At 38.2% G+C, this 19,270-nt stretch overlaps 1 protein-coding gene across 1 annotated transcript in view; it reads left to right on the forward strand.

The window, feature by feature from the left end:
- Nucleotides 1-4,271: 4,271 nt before the first annotated feature.
- LOC140136345 (probable ATP-dependent RNA helicase DHX35) overlaps nt 4,272-19,270 on the forward strand; it is a 34,870-nt gene continuing 19,871 nt past the window's right edge. Inside the window, exons 1-8 of the mRNA XM_072158074.1 lie at nt 4,272-4,354; nt 4,890-5,032; nt 9,260-9,430; nt 11,582-11,686; nt 12,030-12,091; nt 13,581-13,754; nt 15,209-15,277; nt 16,741-16,869. Coding sequence (XP_072014175.1) covers nt 4,321-4,354; nt 4,890-5,032; nt 9,260-9,430; nt 11,582-11,686; nt 12,030-12,091; nt 13,581-13,754; nt 15,209-15,277; nt 16,741-16,869 — 887 coding nt within the window. The 5' untranslated portion in view covers nt 4,272-4,320. The remainder of the gene's footprint in view (nt 4,355-4,889; nt 5,033-9,259; nt 9,431-11,581; nt 11,687-12,029; nt 12,092-13,580; nt 13,755-15,208; nt 15,278-16,740; nt 16,870-19,270) is intronic.

Below are 19,270 nucleotides of genomic sequence, written 5' to 3' on the forward strand. Positions count from 1 at the left end.
ATGAGAAAAGTTTTTGAAATCTCATTTTTTCACATTTGGTTAACACTTATTTTTTTTATTTCCACATATTGAAAGACCAATCAAACAGTGTTCAGAAAATGGTTCAGCAGATGTTAAAGAATAAATTTAGGATACAGGGTGTCCAAAATAAAATTATCTAAAAAAAATTCTAAAAAATGGGGTGGTCAAAACTTTCCTGCTCCCACGGCCACTATTTTAGAAAATGAGCTGGAAATTCACCAGGACCTAGCCTGTTAGGTCTTACAACTTTCTCTAAAAGATTATTTATTAATTCTGACAGGAATTTTTATAACAATTTTTAAATATTTTTCAGGTATAAGTCACCTAATACGGGGTGAATAGGGACACCCTTGCCACAACCACCCTTACCCCACCACACCCTACACTACCACCCTACCCTGCTCCACCCTTACCCCACTACCCTCATGAACCTACCCCACCACCTTAACCCTACCACCACCACCCTTAAATCACTATACCACACCCTGACCCCACTAGCCTCATTAAACCTACCATCCCCACCGCCCTACCCCACTACAACACCACCCTACCCAGGCTACCACCCTCATCCACCCCTAATACTATCATGCCACTGCCAGAACTCACTACCCCACACCCTACCCCAGTACTCCACCATCCTACCTCACCTATCTACCCCACCACCCTATCCCCTACCCCACCACCCTATCCACTGCTTCACCACCACCACCCTATCCACTACCTCTACCACCATGATACCTTTTCTTATACCCCACCACCCTGATCCCACTATCTCAACACCTTACCTTACCCACCTACTTCCCTACCACCCAGAACCCTACCCCAGCCATCCTTACCCCACCACACCCTACCCCTCCTCTTCTTGTACTGACGAGCCTGATCAACGTTGTCAAGAAATCAGATTTTAATCAGTTATGATGGTATGAATTACCTTGACATGTTTCTATTGTTTTTTAAAACTCACTTGGTGTCCCTTTTACCTCCAAGTGGGGTAAAAATGCAAGTACACTCATTCAAAGTTGTACTTTCCTTATCAAAACCAGTGCTGTCCCTATTGACCCCGAAGTCGGGGGTCAATAGGGACACCAAAATTTTATTAAAAAAATATATACCCCCCACATATATTCAATTTTTTATAATTGTGGATTAAAGGCATCATGGGTGGACATAATATGCCCTCAAAAGTTTGGCTCATGGGGCTACAGGAAAAAAACTACAATCTGGAGAGTGCTAAAACTGTCCCTATTCACCCCAATCTACGGTACCATTTCATGAGCAGACTACTGTGATCGAGAAGTCTATCCAGGCCACTGATGATGGATATGAGAATAGAGCTTGGAGCTATATCAAATCAATTCAGAGTCAGTGAAGCATCATGATACCATGCATGTATCATGTGTATAGTATGATTGTAGAGCAATGGAAAATCGGATGATGTAAACAAGGGCCAATGGCAATGCCGATCACGACGGGAATACATGTAATACATACATGTACATGTAGTTGCTTAAATGTCATGTCTGCGAATTGTTAGCATGGTTAATCTCATAAAAATTTGCTAACTTTATCTGAAGATACAGATCATAAATCGATAGTACTCTGCAGGTATTTCTCTGACCAATCGGAAGAATGAAGTCAGATTTTTAGCAACCAGATCATCCAGATGATGTACAAAAATTGTATAAAATCCAATGTGAGTGGCTGAAACCTCATTATGTGGGGGTAGGCCTGTTATCGATAGAGATTGTGTGTATCGCCATGTCGGAAGAAAATACTTCAGACAATCAACATGTATCGACAGTCAACAACCTGACAGCGTGGGAAATATCTTACTTGCCCATTGATCACCAACCTCCAATTAAGCTTACCCAATATTCATCAAAACAAATGCTCTACAAAGATCGTGTGTGTGGCATTACTGCTCTACCCCTATGTGATCTGCACAATAGTGAACATCATGTCATGATATTCCAAAGCTGGAATTGGTTGGAAGGTGCCCATGTCACTGACATGATATTTACATATGTGTTTGTCCATTTATTATGTTATTATTCACATCACTGTGATGACATCTTGTGCCATGTCATGTAATATGTGAATTCAATTCTATGCTCTTGAACTGCAAACTTAAGGTCAACAAACTTAATCATGCCGGGGCGTCACAAGTTGGACCCTGGATGAGTGCACAAGTGACTAAACTTTCTATGCCGGGGATGTGGCCTAGTAATTTTCCATACAAAAAGTTGCTTTCTTGCATGAATGGTAGTTTGGTCTTGTTTCAAGTGTTTAAGCTATCAGCGGCTAGTGGCTTTTGATGTTGGGAGACGGTACATCGTTTGTGTATCGATACTACCATTGAGTGTACCAACATGTCGGAAGTCTTTGAATTTTCCGACTATCGATACTTTCGACAGTTGATAACAGGCCTAGTAGGGGGTAATGAATATTAAATCACAACAAATTATTGTTTATAAGTCTGTGATTGACAGATGGGTTACAATGTTCCAAATTTAGTGTTCAAGATTTTCGATTTAATTTTCCATAATTTTTCAGGGTATTAACTGGTTTTATAAATCAGGGAATTGTAATTACTTGGAAATTTAAGGAGTGTTGCTGATAGTGTTCCTGATTACCAGTTCAGGAGCATTCTAGGAGTACTGGTGTGATCACGCTCTGTAAGAAACAAAGGTCTGAATTTTCCGATCATGACAGTATGTCAGTTGGCATGCTGTAGCATAGAAATTTCTGCATAAGACAGCGTTCAAGCTTTGATTTACGTTTGGCGGACAAACCGTGAAAAAAGTATTTAGGGGTGAAAACAGTCAAAATTCTTGATTACTTAAATGTTATTATGGGTAAAATGTCACATATTTTCAGATTTTGGCACTTAAAACCCCTTATTTTTCACTGATTTTGAGAAAAATTCATATTTTGGTCCAATTTTGGCCGAAAATGGCCGTTTTGGGGTGACAAAAATTTTGACTTGCTAATTTCCTGTGAGTGTATGAACATGAAAACTATCAAATAGTGCCTAATTTTCTATGCTAATTGTGTAACAAGGGTACAATTGTGATATTAAAAGCATTGAATGGGATCCATATATTTCTTTATAATTTTCATAGCAGGGGTAGAAACTCAAAGGTTCGGGTGACAATTGATTTGGAAAAAAGTATAATATTTGCCTCATTTTCGATTTGAAAATGCCATATCTCCACAATGGTATGAGCTATAGGGATGTTTTAAGTGTCTTTTTTCTCAGTATTGCAATAGCTAAATGGTGATATAACAAATAAGTAAGCTAGATTTACAGAAAAGAAAATAACTTGCAATATGCTACCCCCACCCCTAAGAATTTTGAGGGTGTGAAAAAAGTAATGGATTTTGTTAAAAAAACAAGTCCTTCAAAACTGGGAGGTGTAAGGCTAAACAAAGAACATGTTGCTCTAACCAATACCTTTCTCTAGAGCAACATGTTTTTGTTTAGCCCCATTTAGTATCTCCATTTTGAAGGACTTATTTTTTAACAAAAATTTTGCTCAAATTTGACGATTTTGGGCAGAAATATGCCTGTACAGTGCTATGGGGAAAATTTTCAAGTTGATAATTATGCATTTTTTATGTCAGATTCAGATTCTACACAAAATTTCACCCTAGAAAAAGTTCCTTTAAGTAGGATATCTTTCACTTTAAGTTTCCACCATTCTGTCCGCCAAACGCAAGTCAAAGCTTGAACGCTGTCATAAGGTCACTTTTTCTTTGAAAAAAGATGGGGCATATTTAAATTTAAAAAAAGGGGCGCGTTTAAGTAAATACTTATATTGAAAGACTCCACTGAGTACCACTTTTTACATGTATACATGTACATGCAAAAGTCCACAGCATAGCAATGAGCAATTGGGACACCACAGAACAGTGCATCTAACTATACCCATGACATCATCAGCTCAAATTACCTTTAATCACTTGGAAGCCATGATATATTTTTATGAATGAAATTTGTCCCCTTTTCAAGGGTCATGCATGCATAATGCCTGTTTCCACATGCTTCGGATCGCTAGATATATAGAGGTTTGACGTAGCAAATCTATTCTGCAAATTACTATAGGCTCCAGCTCACATTCTTTTTTTTTTATCTCCCCTAGCCTTTTACCACATCAAGATGAAGAAATGGAAGTGAAATTGTGAAAGAAATATTGAATGGAATTTACACTACTACAAAGTGGAATTGTATTGAATAAAATAACACAGCTGCAAGGAGGACATATCAGACAACAGGTGGCTAGGAGCTGTTAGGACACCATGGCAAACATAAAGCCAAAGTTTTGGAAACCAGGTAATTTTATAAACCCCTTGGCTCCCCACATTTTTTTGCCTGTTTAGCAAATTGTGCATATTGTGGCAGATTCAGTTTGTACTCCCAAATTTCACTTCAGAAAAGTTTCTTTTGTTGGAAAATCTTTAGCTTTACTTTTTTATCCATACACCAAATTTGCATTATTTCATTGATGGATGATGCTGATTACATGTATGTGCCTAAAATGTCATCAAATCCGCATGGTGTATGTTGATCATACATCAGTATTTGAAAAGGAGGATATTGGATTCTTCCGGTATTGTTAACATAGGTCAATATTAATTAATCAAGTATAGCTGAGCTTTCTTACTTGGAACTTGATATTAAAACTGTCAGGCCAAATTGCATAAAAATGACCAAAATCATCCTACGCCACTATGTGTTGCGACCAACAATTACAATTTAAGTTAGAGCTTGGTATCTCAAAACCATGGAGTTAAAATTCTGAATATTTTGCATTTTACCCAACTTGTTTGTCTATTATGAGATCATCATAATATTTTTATGTCATCAGGAACTGAAGCTCCAGGAGTAGGTCTCAAAGAAGAAAGATCTCAACCTACTGAGGGTACAGAAGGAAGTGGCAGCTGTGTTGTTTACAACCCGTATGTGTCATTATCTATTGAACAACAAAGACAAAGACTGCCTGTATTTAAGGTATGTTTGTTCAGATTGTTGGACATATTCAAAAAAACATTACATGTATTGATTTAGCGGCAGTGTTCCCACTAATGCTGTATTGGTGCAAAACTTACAACTGCTAAGGTGCCGGAATTGGCACAAAGTCTTTCATGAAGAAAAATGAGAAAGATGTTTTCAGGCCAATTGAGATTTTGGTACAAGCCAAGTCCAAACCAAAAATCTCAGTAAATGGTCAAATTGACCTGAAAACAAAATTCTCAGTGGGAACATTGCCAATACCATTTTTCATCCTGATGTGTGTGACATCAATGCGCATATCATTGGACGCAGATTCAACTTGTTAGAATTTGCTGTATTAATTAAAGATGCCGCATGGATGTGTGTGCGATACAGCTACCTCAGTGTGTTGATGTCACTGTCACATTGGGGCAAAAAATGGTATACATGTAGAGAGCTATTAAATTAAAGGAGTATTTCGTGATCCTAGCATCCTCTTTTATGACATTTTTCAGTACATATCCACGAAAAAAGCACATTCCTAACATTTCAGTTGATTCCGATATTGCGTTTATGAGTTATGTGCATGATTATGTGTATTACACTGCTCCATAGACAATACGTTGTAATTTCGTTCTGGTGCACCAGAACGAAATTCAAATTTCACGATATCTTTGCTAAGCGAATTAATCTGCAAGAAATATTTTGTACATAAACATAATGTAGCCAGAGGTTTCCAGTGATATACAAATCTCAACTTTTTTGAGAAAAGTGGGGGATGAGGCTGTGGATCACAAAATGCCCTTTTAATAGAGCAGTGCTGCTGTTTGGCCCTACAAACACAACAAATTTGGCTGATTCCACTTAAGTGCAAGTTGGGACATGTGTAAACATTACAAATATGCAAAAAAAATCAGGTTTGAAAAAATTAACCAATTTCATATTATAAGAGCGTATATTGTGGCTACAATTATTTTTCATAATTAGCAAAACCTTGTAGCATATTAACCGATTGAATCTCTTTGATTTAGATAAATTTAAATAGATAGTACTTACACCAGACAGAACTTGCTACCATCCAATCAGGCAGGACACTAAATTTGACACCCCAGTTTTGATTTCAACTGACTACCTTGCATGTGGCGGGTCTTTTCAGATATCAGTGACTAACACAGCAACTGTGTCTGATCGGCTCCTTCCAATTTGTATATTAAAATGTTTTTATAAATTAAGGTACAATTCTGGTTTACCCTGTTTTAGGGTTAGGTTCTGGTTAGGGTTATACTTGTGCGCAGGATACACCAGAATTCATTTCATTTCATTCGGCTGCGAAGCAGGCGACTACAAAGTTTCTCCATGTACTACGATCTGAAGCCAAAGTGGCAATGGCATCTGGCAGTAGAAAGTTGTCGAAATCCCCAACAGTTTTTGCACATAAGACAAGTAGGATGTTCTTTGCCTTCCAGGTCTTCTTTTACCATGTAATGGGGTGTAGAGAGCATATCTTCTGCATGGTTCATCTTCCTGCATCCTCAGGATATGTCCCAGGAATCGTAGTTGTCGTGATCTGACAGAGTTGATAAGAGGCACAGTGTTGGTGATGGTATAGACCCTTTCATTACTAACATGGTCGGTGCGCTTGATGTTCAGCATTATCCTGTAACATGATGTACCAAAAGCGTTGATCTTATTTTCCATATCAGTAGATATCACCCAGGACTCACAGCCATAGAGCAATACTGTAACACAAGTGGTGTTAAATAGCTTGACTTTTGTTGCAACAGTGATTGTTGAACTTCTCCACAGATGCTCCAGTTTCCAAAATGCATACCAAGCAAGTGCCTTCCGTCGGGAGAGGTCACTGATGCTAGAGCCCATCATGGAACCAAGATATTTAAAATCAGTGACATACTTGATGGGTTCTCCGTATACTTGGAGTGGTGGCTGAGGATTGCAGTTGATGGTCATGTACTCAGTTTTGGGAACACTGATGATGAGACTGCAGCCGCTGTTCTGGTCAGCTGTGCCTGTGCCCGCGGGATGGAAGATTCAAGCAAGGCAATATCATCAGCGAAATCCAAGTCGTTCAAAACCTTGGCAGGATAACGCCTGGAGCGGCGTGGGTGTGTTTCAACACCGCTGTTATTCCCCTCGGTAGCCATCGTCATCAAATAGTCGATGAGAACAATGAATAGGAATGGGGCTAGAACACCCCCCTGCAATACTCCAGTAGTCACTAGGAAGGGATCCGAGATGTTGCCATCTACCAATACGGCACTTTGCGAATTAGTATACAGTACACGTATTGCCTTTACGATGCTCTCAGGGATACCATAGTGCCGCAAAACAGAAAACATCATATTCCTGTTGATTGAATCAAAGGCTTTCTTGAAGTCAATGAATGTTATAGTTAGTGGAAGTTGGTAACTATGGAAAGCCTCCATGATTCTACGGAGGATATGCGTTTGCTGTGCACAGCTTCTGCCTGGTCTAAATCCGGCCTGGTTACTTCTTATTACAGGATCAACATGGTCCCTAATTCTATTCAGTAGGATCCTATTGTACACCTTGGCTGCAACTGACATCAGTGTGATTCCTCTATAGTTGTTCATGAGGCTGAGGTCTCCTTTCTTTGGAAGGGGAACAATAACATTGGTAATCCACTGTTCTGGTGGCGTAAGCTTTGTAAAAACTTCTACACCAGAATTTATGGATGATGTCTACCATAGCTTCACCACCACCCTGGAGTGCCTCAGTGGTAATCGCACAGTCCAGTCCAGCAGCTTTGTTTGTTTTCATTGCTTGAATGGCTTTTCTTGTCTCTTCAGGGTAGGGGATCAGCACAAATAGGCAAGTCCTGGTCGGCGGGTGGTGGGAGATCAGATGTTGGTGGTCCATTGTCATTGTTCAGCAAGGCACAGAAGTAGTCCTTCCACTCAGCAAGTAGTTCTTTGTCGCTTGAGGGGATTGTCCCATCTCTCTTCTTCGCTTTGGGATTTGATTTCTTCTTCTTCCCCGAGATGTCATGGATTATTTTCCATGTGGTGTTGTAATTGCCATTTTCATTTGCTACTTGCAGGTCTTCCATCTGCCTGTGTATAGAGGCAAGTTTATCAGCCCTATATGACTCGTTGAGCTGGGTGTTGAGCTTTCTCCACACTTCTCTGGCATGGTGAGTTCTAACAAGTAGATATGTCTTCTTGGCTGCATCTCTTTCTGATCTTAACTTGAGGGTCTTGTCTGTCACCCAGCTTGGCATTCCACAAGGGCTACATTTTCCAACAACCTCTTCCGCGACTTCTTCGACTACTTTCTCAAACATTTCATACCTCTCAGAAATTGGTGACTGGTCGTTGTCGTCAGACTGGAGGACCTGGAATCTGTTTGAAAGTTCAATCTGGAAACGGTTCTTAGTAGGAGCATGAAGCAGCTTCTTCCAGTTGTACTTAGGCCTCTTACAAGGTTTACCTTTGGTGGTTCGGAGACTGGTGTGTAGTCGTATGCTGAGTATTCGATGGTCTGAATCCAGCTCTACAGAGTTATAAGCTCTGCAATTGCGCAGGGAATTAACCCACTTGCTGTTGACAAGGATGTGGTCCAGTTGGTGTTTTGAGCCCGTTGGGTGCATCCATGTCCAGAGACGACTTTTGGGTTGGGGAAATCTTGATTGTGAAGGACGGAGCTTGAATTCCTGGCATAAATTCACTAGTCTCTCTCCATTGTCATTTGTTGTGTCGTAAAAACAATGAGGACCAACCACAGCTGGATGAGATACATGGCTATCTTGGCCAATTCTGGCATTGAAATCACCAATGACGAGGTGGATGTTGTGCCTCTTCACCTTTTCAAGATGGTCTTTTAGTGGATTATAGAAACTGTCCTTTTCCCCTGAGGTTGCTGATTCAGTTGGGGCATAAATAATTGTAACCGTAAGCTGGGGGTTCCCATTAAATGAAGCTGTTAGTATTCTTTGATTGATGGTCTGCACACTCTGAAGACACCTATGGATGTGCCTTGACATTAGAAGTCCAACACCACCCTGCCTCTGGTCTGTGGCAGAACTGTAAATAAGTACCCAGTTCTTGTCGTCTGACCATAACTCGTCAGTGGGGGATGATGTAATAAGACGGTGTTCTTGCACACCGACAATATCGACGCCTGCATCGCTACAACACCAGAATTATTCCCAAATTAATTTTCTCTATAGATTAATTATTCGTTACCAATTTTCAATTATTTTGACAGCATAGGAATCACATTCTTTATCTACTAGAGAAATACCAAACCGTAGTGATTGTTGGTGAGACAGGGTCAGGCAAGACAACCCAGATTCCACAGTATCTACTGGAGTCTGGCTGGGCTGCACATGGTCATGTTGTAGGAATCACACAACCAAGGAGAGTTGCTGCTGTTACAGTAAGTAATATCTAAAGTCGTGAGTACTTTTTCATTGGATTTGTCAAACAAAAAATATTTGAATTACCCTCTATGTTTGTTTGGATGATCTTTCCATAAATATAACTATACCAGTAACATTTATTTCAACTAATTTATTTTAACACAGAAGGCCCATAATCAAGAACATTTTGGATTGCATTTTGAATAATAATGGGATAATGCACCCAAAATTATGTTCAATTGGTGCCTTTTAAGGAGTACTACACCCATTGATTTTTTTTGCATTTTTTGCATTTTGTGAAGAAATTACAAAAAAAAAATTGGACAAAGTGGTATGCAAAATGAAGGGGCAAATCTTCTCGTTTTATTGGTGGTATCGGTATCAATGTAGCTTACATGCTTTTACAGATAGAAGCCAAAAGGAGGTACATCACTGATGATTTAAATTCACTTCATTTTGGAAAGCTTACTATCAACGGATTTCGTTAAAATTTTGGATATGTGTTGCTAACACATTAGGGAAATAAAGTTGATATGTAAAATGGGAATAAGTGGTTCCTGATTTCTTTTATGACTTCATGAACTTGGTGCTCCACAACTATCAAAAAGGAACTGGTTAAAATGCTTCTATTTTCAATGTTGAGCTATATTTTGCATTTTTAACTTGCGACATTATTGCACTGAAACTTAATTAAGCCATAGGTAACAGGTTACAACAACCATACTACAGCAATGATGAAAAAAAATGTATTTCTTGTCACCTATACAACCATATTGGGTAGTTTTCCGTAAGCTTAAGTTTTGTGATTTTGGTAACTATTTTATATTTATTTGTGAAATCCGTCTCAACTAGGCATTCTAAATTGTACTCACCATTTACATCCCAAGGTATATTAGTATATCCACCATGCACTTCTCGATATATATCCAGTTAAAGACAGAATATCAAAATTATGCCTCATATGATATCACAGACTCTCACATGTGTATTCAAAATTGATGCTTAAATTTGACCTGAACCAATTGACCTATAACCTGACATACGGTGACCTAATAGCCTTTTCTTCTCCTAACAACTAATGACTATGCATCCATTGTATAAGTGTTTATTTAATTTATTCAGTGTTATATCATGGTAGGTATTTTGCATGCACCACTATAGATTTTCTATAGAGAGTATAACAAAGGATTTAATGTATTCTATTCATGTACCCTACTTGAACATTTTCAAAAGAATAAATTATGGTTTGTTATGAAACACAGATCTGAGTTACTAGGTTACAGTAAACAAAAAATATATAGGGCTAAAATGACTTACTAAAATTGTTGAAATTCACTTTATATGTAGATATATTTTATAAGTTCAGGACATGAGGTGATAAACATATATATGTACTTAATAAATTTGCAAGAAAAAAAAAAAAGAAGAGGGTACTGATGAAAATCGGGTATTATATCGCCTTAAGTATGTATAGAATAAACCTCATGACCTATCACCTTTATTTTTTTTCAACCTGTTATACTGTTTGATGGAGATCCTGCATGCATTTTAAATTTAGAGGGAGGGCAACTCATTTTGGCATATCACATGGATCAAGTTCCTTGCTGGGATCAAAATAATATTTTAGTATGGTTAATTTGGAGGGCATTGTGAAAAATCTAAGCATTTTGCCTTTGGAACTGAGGAAAATCCCAAGCCCTGAGGGATATGCCTAGGTCCAAAGCAAAATGTTTAGATTTTTCACAATGTCTGACATATTACCGATGCAAAGTTATTAACCACATTCATAACCATCACTTTCTCATCTCTTCACTTTACCAAATAACACACAATTTTCCTCAAAAATAAACAACTTTCATGTTTAACCTTTCCAAAAATCGATCAGGACGAGCAATAACTAAAGTGCGAATCACAATCTGTGAAAATATGGTAGCGCGCAATTAAAATAGGGCGGCCAGCACTCTCGTAATTTGTTTGACACACGGCACGTGGAGGTTACTAATATTTATAAAGCCAAAATTTATTTAAAAAATATTTGCGCTGACGGCGCGGAGGTCCACTGTTGAATATTAGTGACCGCATACAGCGTTTGCGTTTTGGCAAATAAATAAAAAATGATTGGATCGCATGTATTGCGTATGAGGTTATGAATCATTGTTTAATTGCAGGTTGCTCAGAGAGTAGCAGAAGAAAAAGGTGCAATAATAGGTCATGAAGTAGGTTATGCAATTAGATTTGAGGATTGTACAGACCCAGAGTCAACCAAAGTTAAGGTATGTAGCTGATGATTCCTATCTGTTGTTTCTTGTGTTTCCAAGCGCACCGTTCTTGATGTAGATGCGCTATATAAATGCCTGTAATGTAATGTAATGTAATATCTGGAACTCAAATATGAAAGAGACTGAGAAGGGAAATAGAAATATGTCACAAAGTATCCCAATTAGATATGAAGCTTGGATAAACCCATAATTAACCCTATGGAGAAAGCAGGTACACTGCAATACATGACACAATGATGGGAGAGTCCCTTCAGCTGCTGTGGTAGTTATTCTAGATGAAACTCGGAGGACTCTACTCTAAATATTTATATTTTATTTTCATGTTTTTTCTATCCAGTTTATGACAGATGGCTACTTAGTAAGAGAAATGATGTCTGATCCTCTGTTATCAAAGTATAGGTAGGTCGAAATCAAGCTTATAAAATGTTGTTATCCATAACCCTCATAATACAATAAATCCAACACCAAGATGCCTCCCTCTGTTCAGGGGGAGGCTACCTAGTAAGAGAAATGATGTCCGATCTTCTGTTATAAAAGTATAGGTAGGTCTAAATCAACCGTACAAAAATACAATAAATCCAATGCCTATGTGCCTCCATCTGTTTCGGGGAGGCTACCTAGTAAGAGAAATGGAAATGACATCCAATACTCTGTTATCAAAGTATAGGTAGGTCTAAATCAACCTTACTAAATGTTGTTATCCATAACCCTCCTGAATACAATAAATCCAACATCAAGGTGCCTCAGGGGGAGGGGAGTGGGGGTGATGATTACCTAGTAAGAGAAATGATGTCCAATATGCTGTTATCAAAATATAGGTAGATATGAATCAACCTTACAAAATGTTGTTATCCATAACCCTCCTGAATACAATAAATCCAACACCTAATATGTCGCCCTCTGTTCAGGAGGGCTAGGATATAACCCCCATCCTAACTACCCCTTGGTGGATTGTATGACTCGTTGATAGATTCACCAAATCAGTTGGCTTTGATGACTTATTGACTGTATGATATGAATAGTTGTTAATGATTGATTTGATCACCTGTCAATTGGCTAATTGAATGAATGAATGATTTATTGATTAGTGATTGGAAAGAAAATGAGCAAGGTACACCAACTTGATGTGGGGAAACAACTAAAATACAGACTAGACAATATATGCAGGGGGAGGGGGGCAAAAACAGCAAATGTAGGCATTAGAAGTTTGTAAAGTTCGATAGCCAAAAATTACCAGTTCCAAGGCTCATAAGTGCTAAACCTGCAAAAACAACGAGGATCAATAGGAATACAATGGTACACTAGAACAAGTGATGAAATCACTGTGCACATAAACAGAGTCAGTAAACTAAACAACCAATGTAGGCACAAAAATAAGCAAAGTTCGATGGCCATAAATTGCCAATTTCAGAGCCCACAGAAGTGTCAGCAAAACAGTACAAAAGTACACAAGAGCAGACAAACAAAACCGAATAGACAAAAAAACAACCGACGTTTTGAGCAGATAAACTGTTCTTATGCAGGGACAGACAAAAAAATATTAATTAAAGCAAACAAGGAAAACTGCATGCTGTAGTTTAAAAACAAATTCAAGTCAAAAACTGAAGGCAAGTTCAAATAGAACTCATTAGGAAACAAGATAAGCTCAGAGCAAAATAAGCATGTCTTACCTCAATGAAAGATGGTTCACTACAGGATAAGTGATTGATTTATCAAATGGTTAGCTGATTTGATCACCTGGTTAATGATTGATTGCAATTGATCACTTGATAAATGAACAAATTGATCAAATGGTTGGTAATCGATTGATTGATTTATTGATTGCTTGCTTGGTTGAGTCTACATATTGCATGATTGACTGATTGATTAATTGCTTGATAAATTTCAGTGTAATTATGCTGGATGAGGCGCATGAGAGGACACTCTACACAGATATAGTAGTGGGATTACTTAAGAAGATACAAAGGAAAAGACCTCAACTCAAAATTATTGTAGCTTCAGCAACATTGGATGCAGAGGCATTCAGGGATTTCTTCAACCAGAATGACTCTCGGGATAACAGGTTAGAGTGATTTATTGATCATACAGTTTGTCCACTCCGAAATACAAAGTGACAACACGCGCGTATACAGCGTGCAGTGCTGCGTCTCTGCTGCAGGTATGCGCGACTTCAAAGTCGGCACAATTTTTGCATCCGCGTTGGTACTTTGTACTTCAGACTAGACTGACTGTAGTCAACTTAATTAACACCCCTCCAATAAGGCAAAATAAATATTGTTTTCTTATCCTCATCCTATAGACGGTTCCAAACATTGCGACTGAATGAAGGATGAAGTATTGACCTTACTTGACATTGGTTTGCAAAGTGGGGTGTTGTTGACAAGAATTTAAGTGTCAGATTGTGTCTCTAGTCCTTAAAGTTTGTTCGCCTGATATTTGGCAAAAGATGAGACTTAATAACATCGTTATTGATATAGAATGGCACACAGTTGGGTGGCTGGTGTCTGCTTATTTGAGTTTACGCGAACGTAAGTTGGGACTTTATTGATGCGCGCAATAACAATTGAGAATGCATGGAAAAAAAAACCCTTTTATCAACTGACCCATATATCAGAAGTGGTCTTGGACTAAAAACATGTTTTTTGCCCCTTGTGGATTTTTCTAACATGCACATATTTGATTATTATGATTGGTTACTCAGATGATTATAATGTGTAAAAATAACCAATCAGAGGCTCTATAAGAAAGGCAGTGGTGCCATGGGGTTAGAAACCCTAATTTGATTGGTTACTCAGATGTTTATATTGTGTAATTAACCAATCAGAGACACTGTAATAAAGGCAGTAGGCACATAGGGTTAGAATGTGATACACATTTAGTTAACTGCATCACATGACAACCATATGGGCATTGAGGTTTAATGGCTGTAACATGTGTTGTTACAAATTACAATTATTCAGAATACATTCACAGGTTTTATTTTCTTCATGAAAATGATAGGGACATCTATTCTACAATCTAGTGCAAATTTCCCTGGGACACTTGTTCATATTTCGCGCCCTCTGTTCAATAAAACCGGTCATATGAAGTTCACCATATGATATTTTAATTGTACAGTTTCCAACCTATTTCGAATCCCCTCCCTCCCCCACCAACCAATGTTGGAGCAAAAATATAGCCCATTTAAAAAATGAGGTGTTTGGTATACAACATTGAATAAGGGGAGCGGGGAGGGTCATTGAACTATGGAAGTGTCCTAGCAAATTTGCACTTGATTGTAGTCTATTATGTGGGTCTGAATATGTTTATGTATACTGCACATCAGTTTAATTTTCTGTCATTTCTTTGTTTGTTTGCAAATTCAACCCCTTGCAAAATAAAGTTTATTTGTTTTACAGCAATTTGACCATGGCACATTAATATAATACAATGATTGGTGTAAAAATACAAGTTCTTGTCAATCTGTTTATTTGTTTGCTTGTAATATTTTGTTAATGTGTCAATTTATCCATCCAGCTTGGACACTGCTGCCATACTGACAGTAGAAGGCAGAACATTTCCAGTAGATGTCTTCTATGCACTAAGGTAAGGTGTGTATGTGTGTGGTGTGTGTGTGTAGGGTTGGGGTTGGGAGGGTGGGGTGTCTAGCTTAGACACTGCTGCGATACTGACAGTAGAAGGCAGAACATTTCCTGTAGATGTCTTCTATGCACTAAGGTAAGGTGTGTGTGGGTGTGTTTATAATTACCTGCAAACGTGAACCTACATTAGGATATACACATCACAAACATAGACACATCTGCAACTGTGGATGTCCATGATTGCTGGCTATAACCAGGACAACGCAAATAACGTAAAAATGCATTTAAAAGTGGTCCATGTTGAGGGAGTACATGACGGCTCACGGTTGGATAGTAAGTTGTCTGGTGTGTTTGTTTGTGGTCCATGGTGTGTCGATTGAAATCGGGTGTGTGTGTCCTCGGTTAGATAGGATTATTTCATATGCAGAACGAGGTCCTTGTTTGCAGGTATTACAAACATGGGTGTGGGTTTGTGTGTTGTGTGTGTGGAGGGGGAGGTTGGGAATACCCAGCTTAGACATTGCTGCTATATTGACAGTAGAAGCAAGAACAATCTTGTAGATGTTGTTTATGCACTATCCCAGTTTCTGGTGTGCCGGGTGGGTGCGTAGGTGTTTAATATGAAACTTTACATTCCAACCGTGGATGGTACTGCAACGGGATAATGATCGACTCTGTTTAACTGACATGTGCAATCTACTGCAAAATATGCATTTGCGAGTGTGTCCTGTATTGTTGATATAAAATTCATTGCTGTGTTGATAGGTTAGAATCCAAAAAAAAATGTGTATAATTTTATCGGGTGCATTACATAGTGACGGATGTCAAAACCGGGGTGTATTACATAGTGACGGATACCGATCGCAAATTTATCATGAAATGGACATCGGGATTGGGCATAGATCTTAAACTTGCAATTAATGTTCAGCAATTCATGTGTCTATTTGACATTTGAAAATTATTTTCAAAAGGTTAAAGAGTGTTGTAAAATCGTTTAATCTCACATATGTAATAGATTGCTTAAGTTATCTATGGATTTTACCCAATTAGATCCGTCAGTATGTAATGCACCCAACGATTAATGTAAAATGTGTCAACGTCCCCGGTTATTTAGGTGCAGAAAATCAGAAAACATTCGTCCTCCATGTTTATTCATCCAGTACAGAATCCCCGGTTACCGGTGATTATGTGTTGGGATGTGGGGGTGTGTTGGGGGATGTGTGCATTTGTAAACAAACACATGAGAAATCTATATATAACCATGAGGCACACTGGAACTGGAACTGCAGACATCGGCATACCCACACACACATGCACCCCAGTCATACCCTGCCTTTCCCCACCCACAAACAGCCTGTTTATGGGCAGTTTGGCATTATTTTACCTTTTTTTTCTTAGTTTTTTAATCATCTCTGTTTTTGCATTGATTGAAATTCATGTCCGATGTTACCATGGTTACCTTTTCAGTCCTGTTCCTGATTACCTGAAGGAAACTGTGGAGACGATTATGAAGATTCACAAGACTCAACCAGCAGGAGATATCCTGGCATTTGTCACCGGGCAAGATGAGGTCGAACAAATACTCAGACTAGTCATGTAAGGGTCAAAGTTCAAAAGCTTATTAAGTCACCAAGTTTAAGTTGATAGTCTGTGAGAGTGTCTGTGAGGTTGTTACAAATTTGGTTTAGCATTTTTTTTTCAGGTCTCACACCATCTGGGCTGGGTCATAAATTTTCTGGAATACTGCCCTCATTTTAAATTGGAGGGAGATTTAAATTGGGTGTCAAGTGAGGGTGATAAATTTAGTTTGGAGTTGGCAATCATTTTTGGGATCAATATTTTGCACCTGGTTTTTTTCCTTTGTGTGCTTGATGGGAGTGCTTGGGCTGTTTGGTTTTGCTGATCAGTCTTGAGTTTTGCCAGCCATGCATGCAGATCTGGAGGTAAATAAGTAGGGCATTATTACTTGAGTGATTTTGGGTACATGGATAAATGAATTTTTTTATGGGTTAAGCTTTTAATAGTACTTGATGATGTTTGACACAGGTTATGTTAGCAAGATTGTTGGCATGAATTTTGTTTTTCCCAATGAACTAGATTATGGCTACAATTTTGTTGATGAATTTTGTTGAGCTGTTGTTTTTCTGAGATTGCTGACGAAGCCACTGCGGTTTTGTAACTATAGTTGCCCTTTGTAGCTAAGGAGAAAATTATATTCTCAGTTTTAAAATCTTTTTTATTCATTTCTCCAGTAGATACAATTACTCAAGGTGTTGAGTCGGCAAATTTATCTGGGATTTAGACTTGGGAAACAAATTATTTTGCCTTAATTAACTGGGTGTGGCAGGTCTAAAGCTTGCAAAAATATTTGCCTGGTAAAATCTAAGCGTGTCAAGTCTAATTAGATTTCATGTATTTGTTTTCCATCAGTTAAATCTTCCTCTGCATTTTGTATTTCAAAATTTGTTTTTGGCTTTTCATTCATGAGCTGCGTAAATTTAAAATGTCTCCAGTGCAATAAACCCAAATGTGTCTTGAAGTACAAAAGTTTGCTTATGTACAGATTAGCAAGCACAGTTGCCACCATGCAATACAGACAGAACACTTTGAATCAAGGTTTGCTAGATGTGTAGTGAAATAATGTGGAGGTAACCCAATTTTGCCTTCCATATTATGAGTAACAGCCAAAAATGGCAGACTCTTTCCTCTCTGATAAAACTTGACTCTGTGGACAGCCTCATCCCCCATTTCTCTTATCAAAACTGAGATTTAGGTTTCAGATGAAAGCTAATATTTTCTCATTACCTCAGTAAAATCTTAACGCCTGAGATGAGTTTCATTTAAATGGTGTGAATAAAAACTTGGTGAATTGTAACCACACCAGAATTATGTGTACTATCCTGGTATACATGTTTTTGTTTCTCATCAAAACCATTCGAGCAATACAACTCAAAATTTTGAAGGGTATTGTTTTAGTAGTAGGCCTCTATCTAGTCCTGGCAGCAAGACTTCAGTCTTTATCATAAACTTAATGACATCTAGGTATGACGAGTTACAGTTACTGGAATTTTGCAGGTTTTGCCAACTCAGGGAATTTTGAACTCACCCAAAAGATGAGATCAATGTAGATCAATTACCTCAACTTTGTGATTATAGACTAGTAGTACAGTGGGATTAAAATCATCCACGCACGCCCAAACCCTGGTACAATGGGATTAAAATCATCAGTGCATGCCCAAACTGTCCTTGAGAGAGTTCCTCAGCTACATCCTTCGAGCCCAAAAGGAGCCCACATATTGTGATGTTTCTTATTTGTGGAATAGATATCAATAGAGTGCCCTGTAACTCTAGGTATGACGAGTTAGTTACTGGAACTAGGCCTCTATCATCTCTATGTATGTTCGAAAACAGAACATGAATTAATTGGACCAGGCCCCTTTAAGATGCCAGAATCAGGGGCCAAAATAAAATAAAATATGATAAATATTTTCATGTGAAATTGGAATGGAAAGAATGTCATTTCATGACAAATCAGTCCCTCTTGTACTCTGTATCTCCCTCAGTCAAGGTCAGATTTCTCATACAAAAGGCATTTTCCTTCTCGGAATGACCATTGCTGGTAACATACCTGCAGCAAATGCATAATTGGTGCACATGTTAAGCATTAGTAGAAACATGTATGCTGGGTAAAAAAAATGGTAGATTGCCCAGTGATGCACCCACATTGTGGATATTGGGGCAAATGATGTGTATCATTATATTTTAGGCTACTTGAGAGCTTTTGCTCAGATAAAATTGCTTTGGTAGTGTGTAGCCTGTAGCTAAATTACGGCATCTACATGTTAGAACTATTCAAAGATTACTATATCAAAGGGGCATGATCAGATTTCTTAATATTGTGTTTTGGGTTAAATTGCACTAGCGGTGTTGATATTAGAAGCCAAAACATTTTGCAGCATATGTGGCAATGAGGCTATCACCTTTTCGTTCATAACAT

This window comes from Amphiura filiformis, chromosome 16, assembly GCF_039555335.1.
Source record: "Amphiura filiformis chromosome 16, Afil_fr2py, whole genome shotgun sequence".
Classification (NCBI taxonomy): Eukaryota; Metazoa; Echinodermata; class Ophiuroidea; order Amphilepidida; family Amphiuridae; genus Amphiura; species Amphiura filiformis.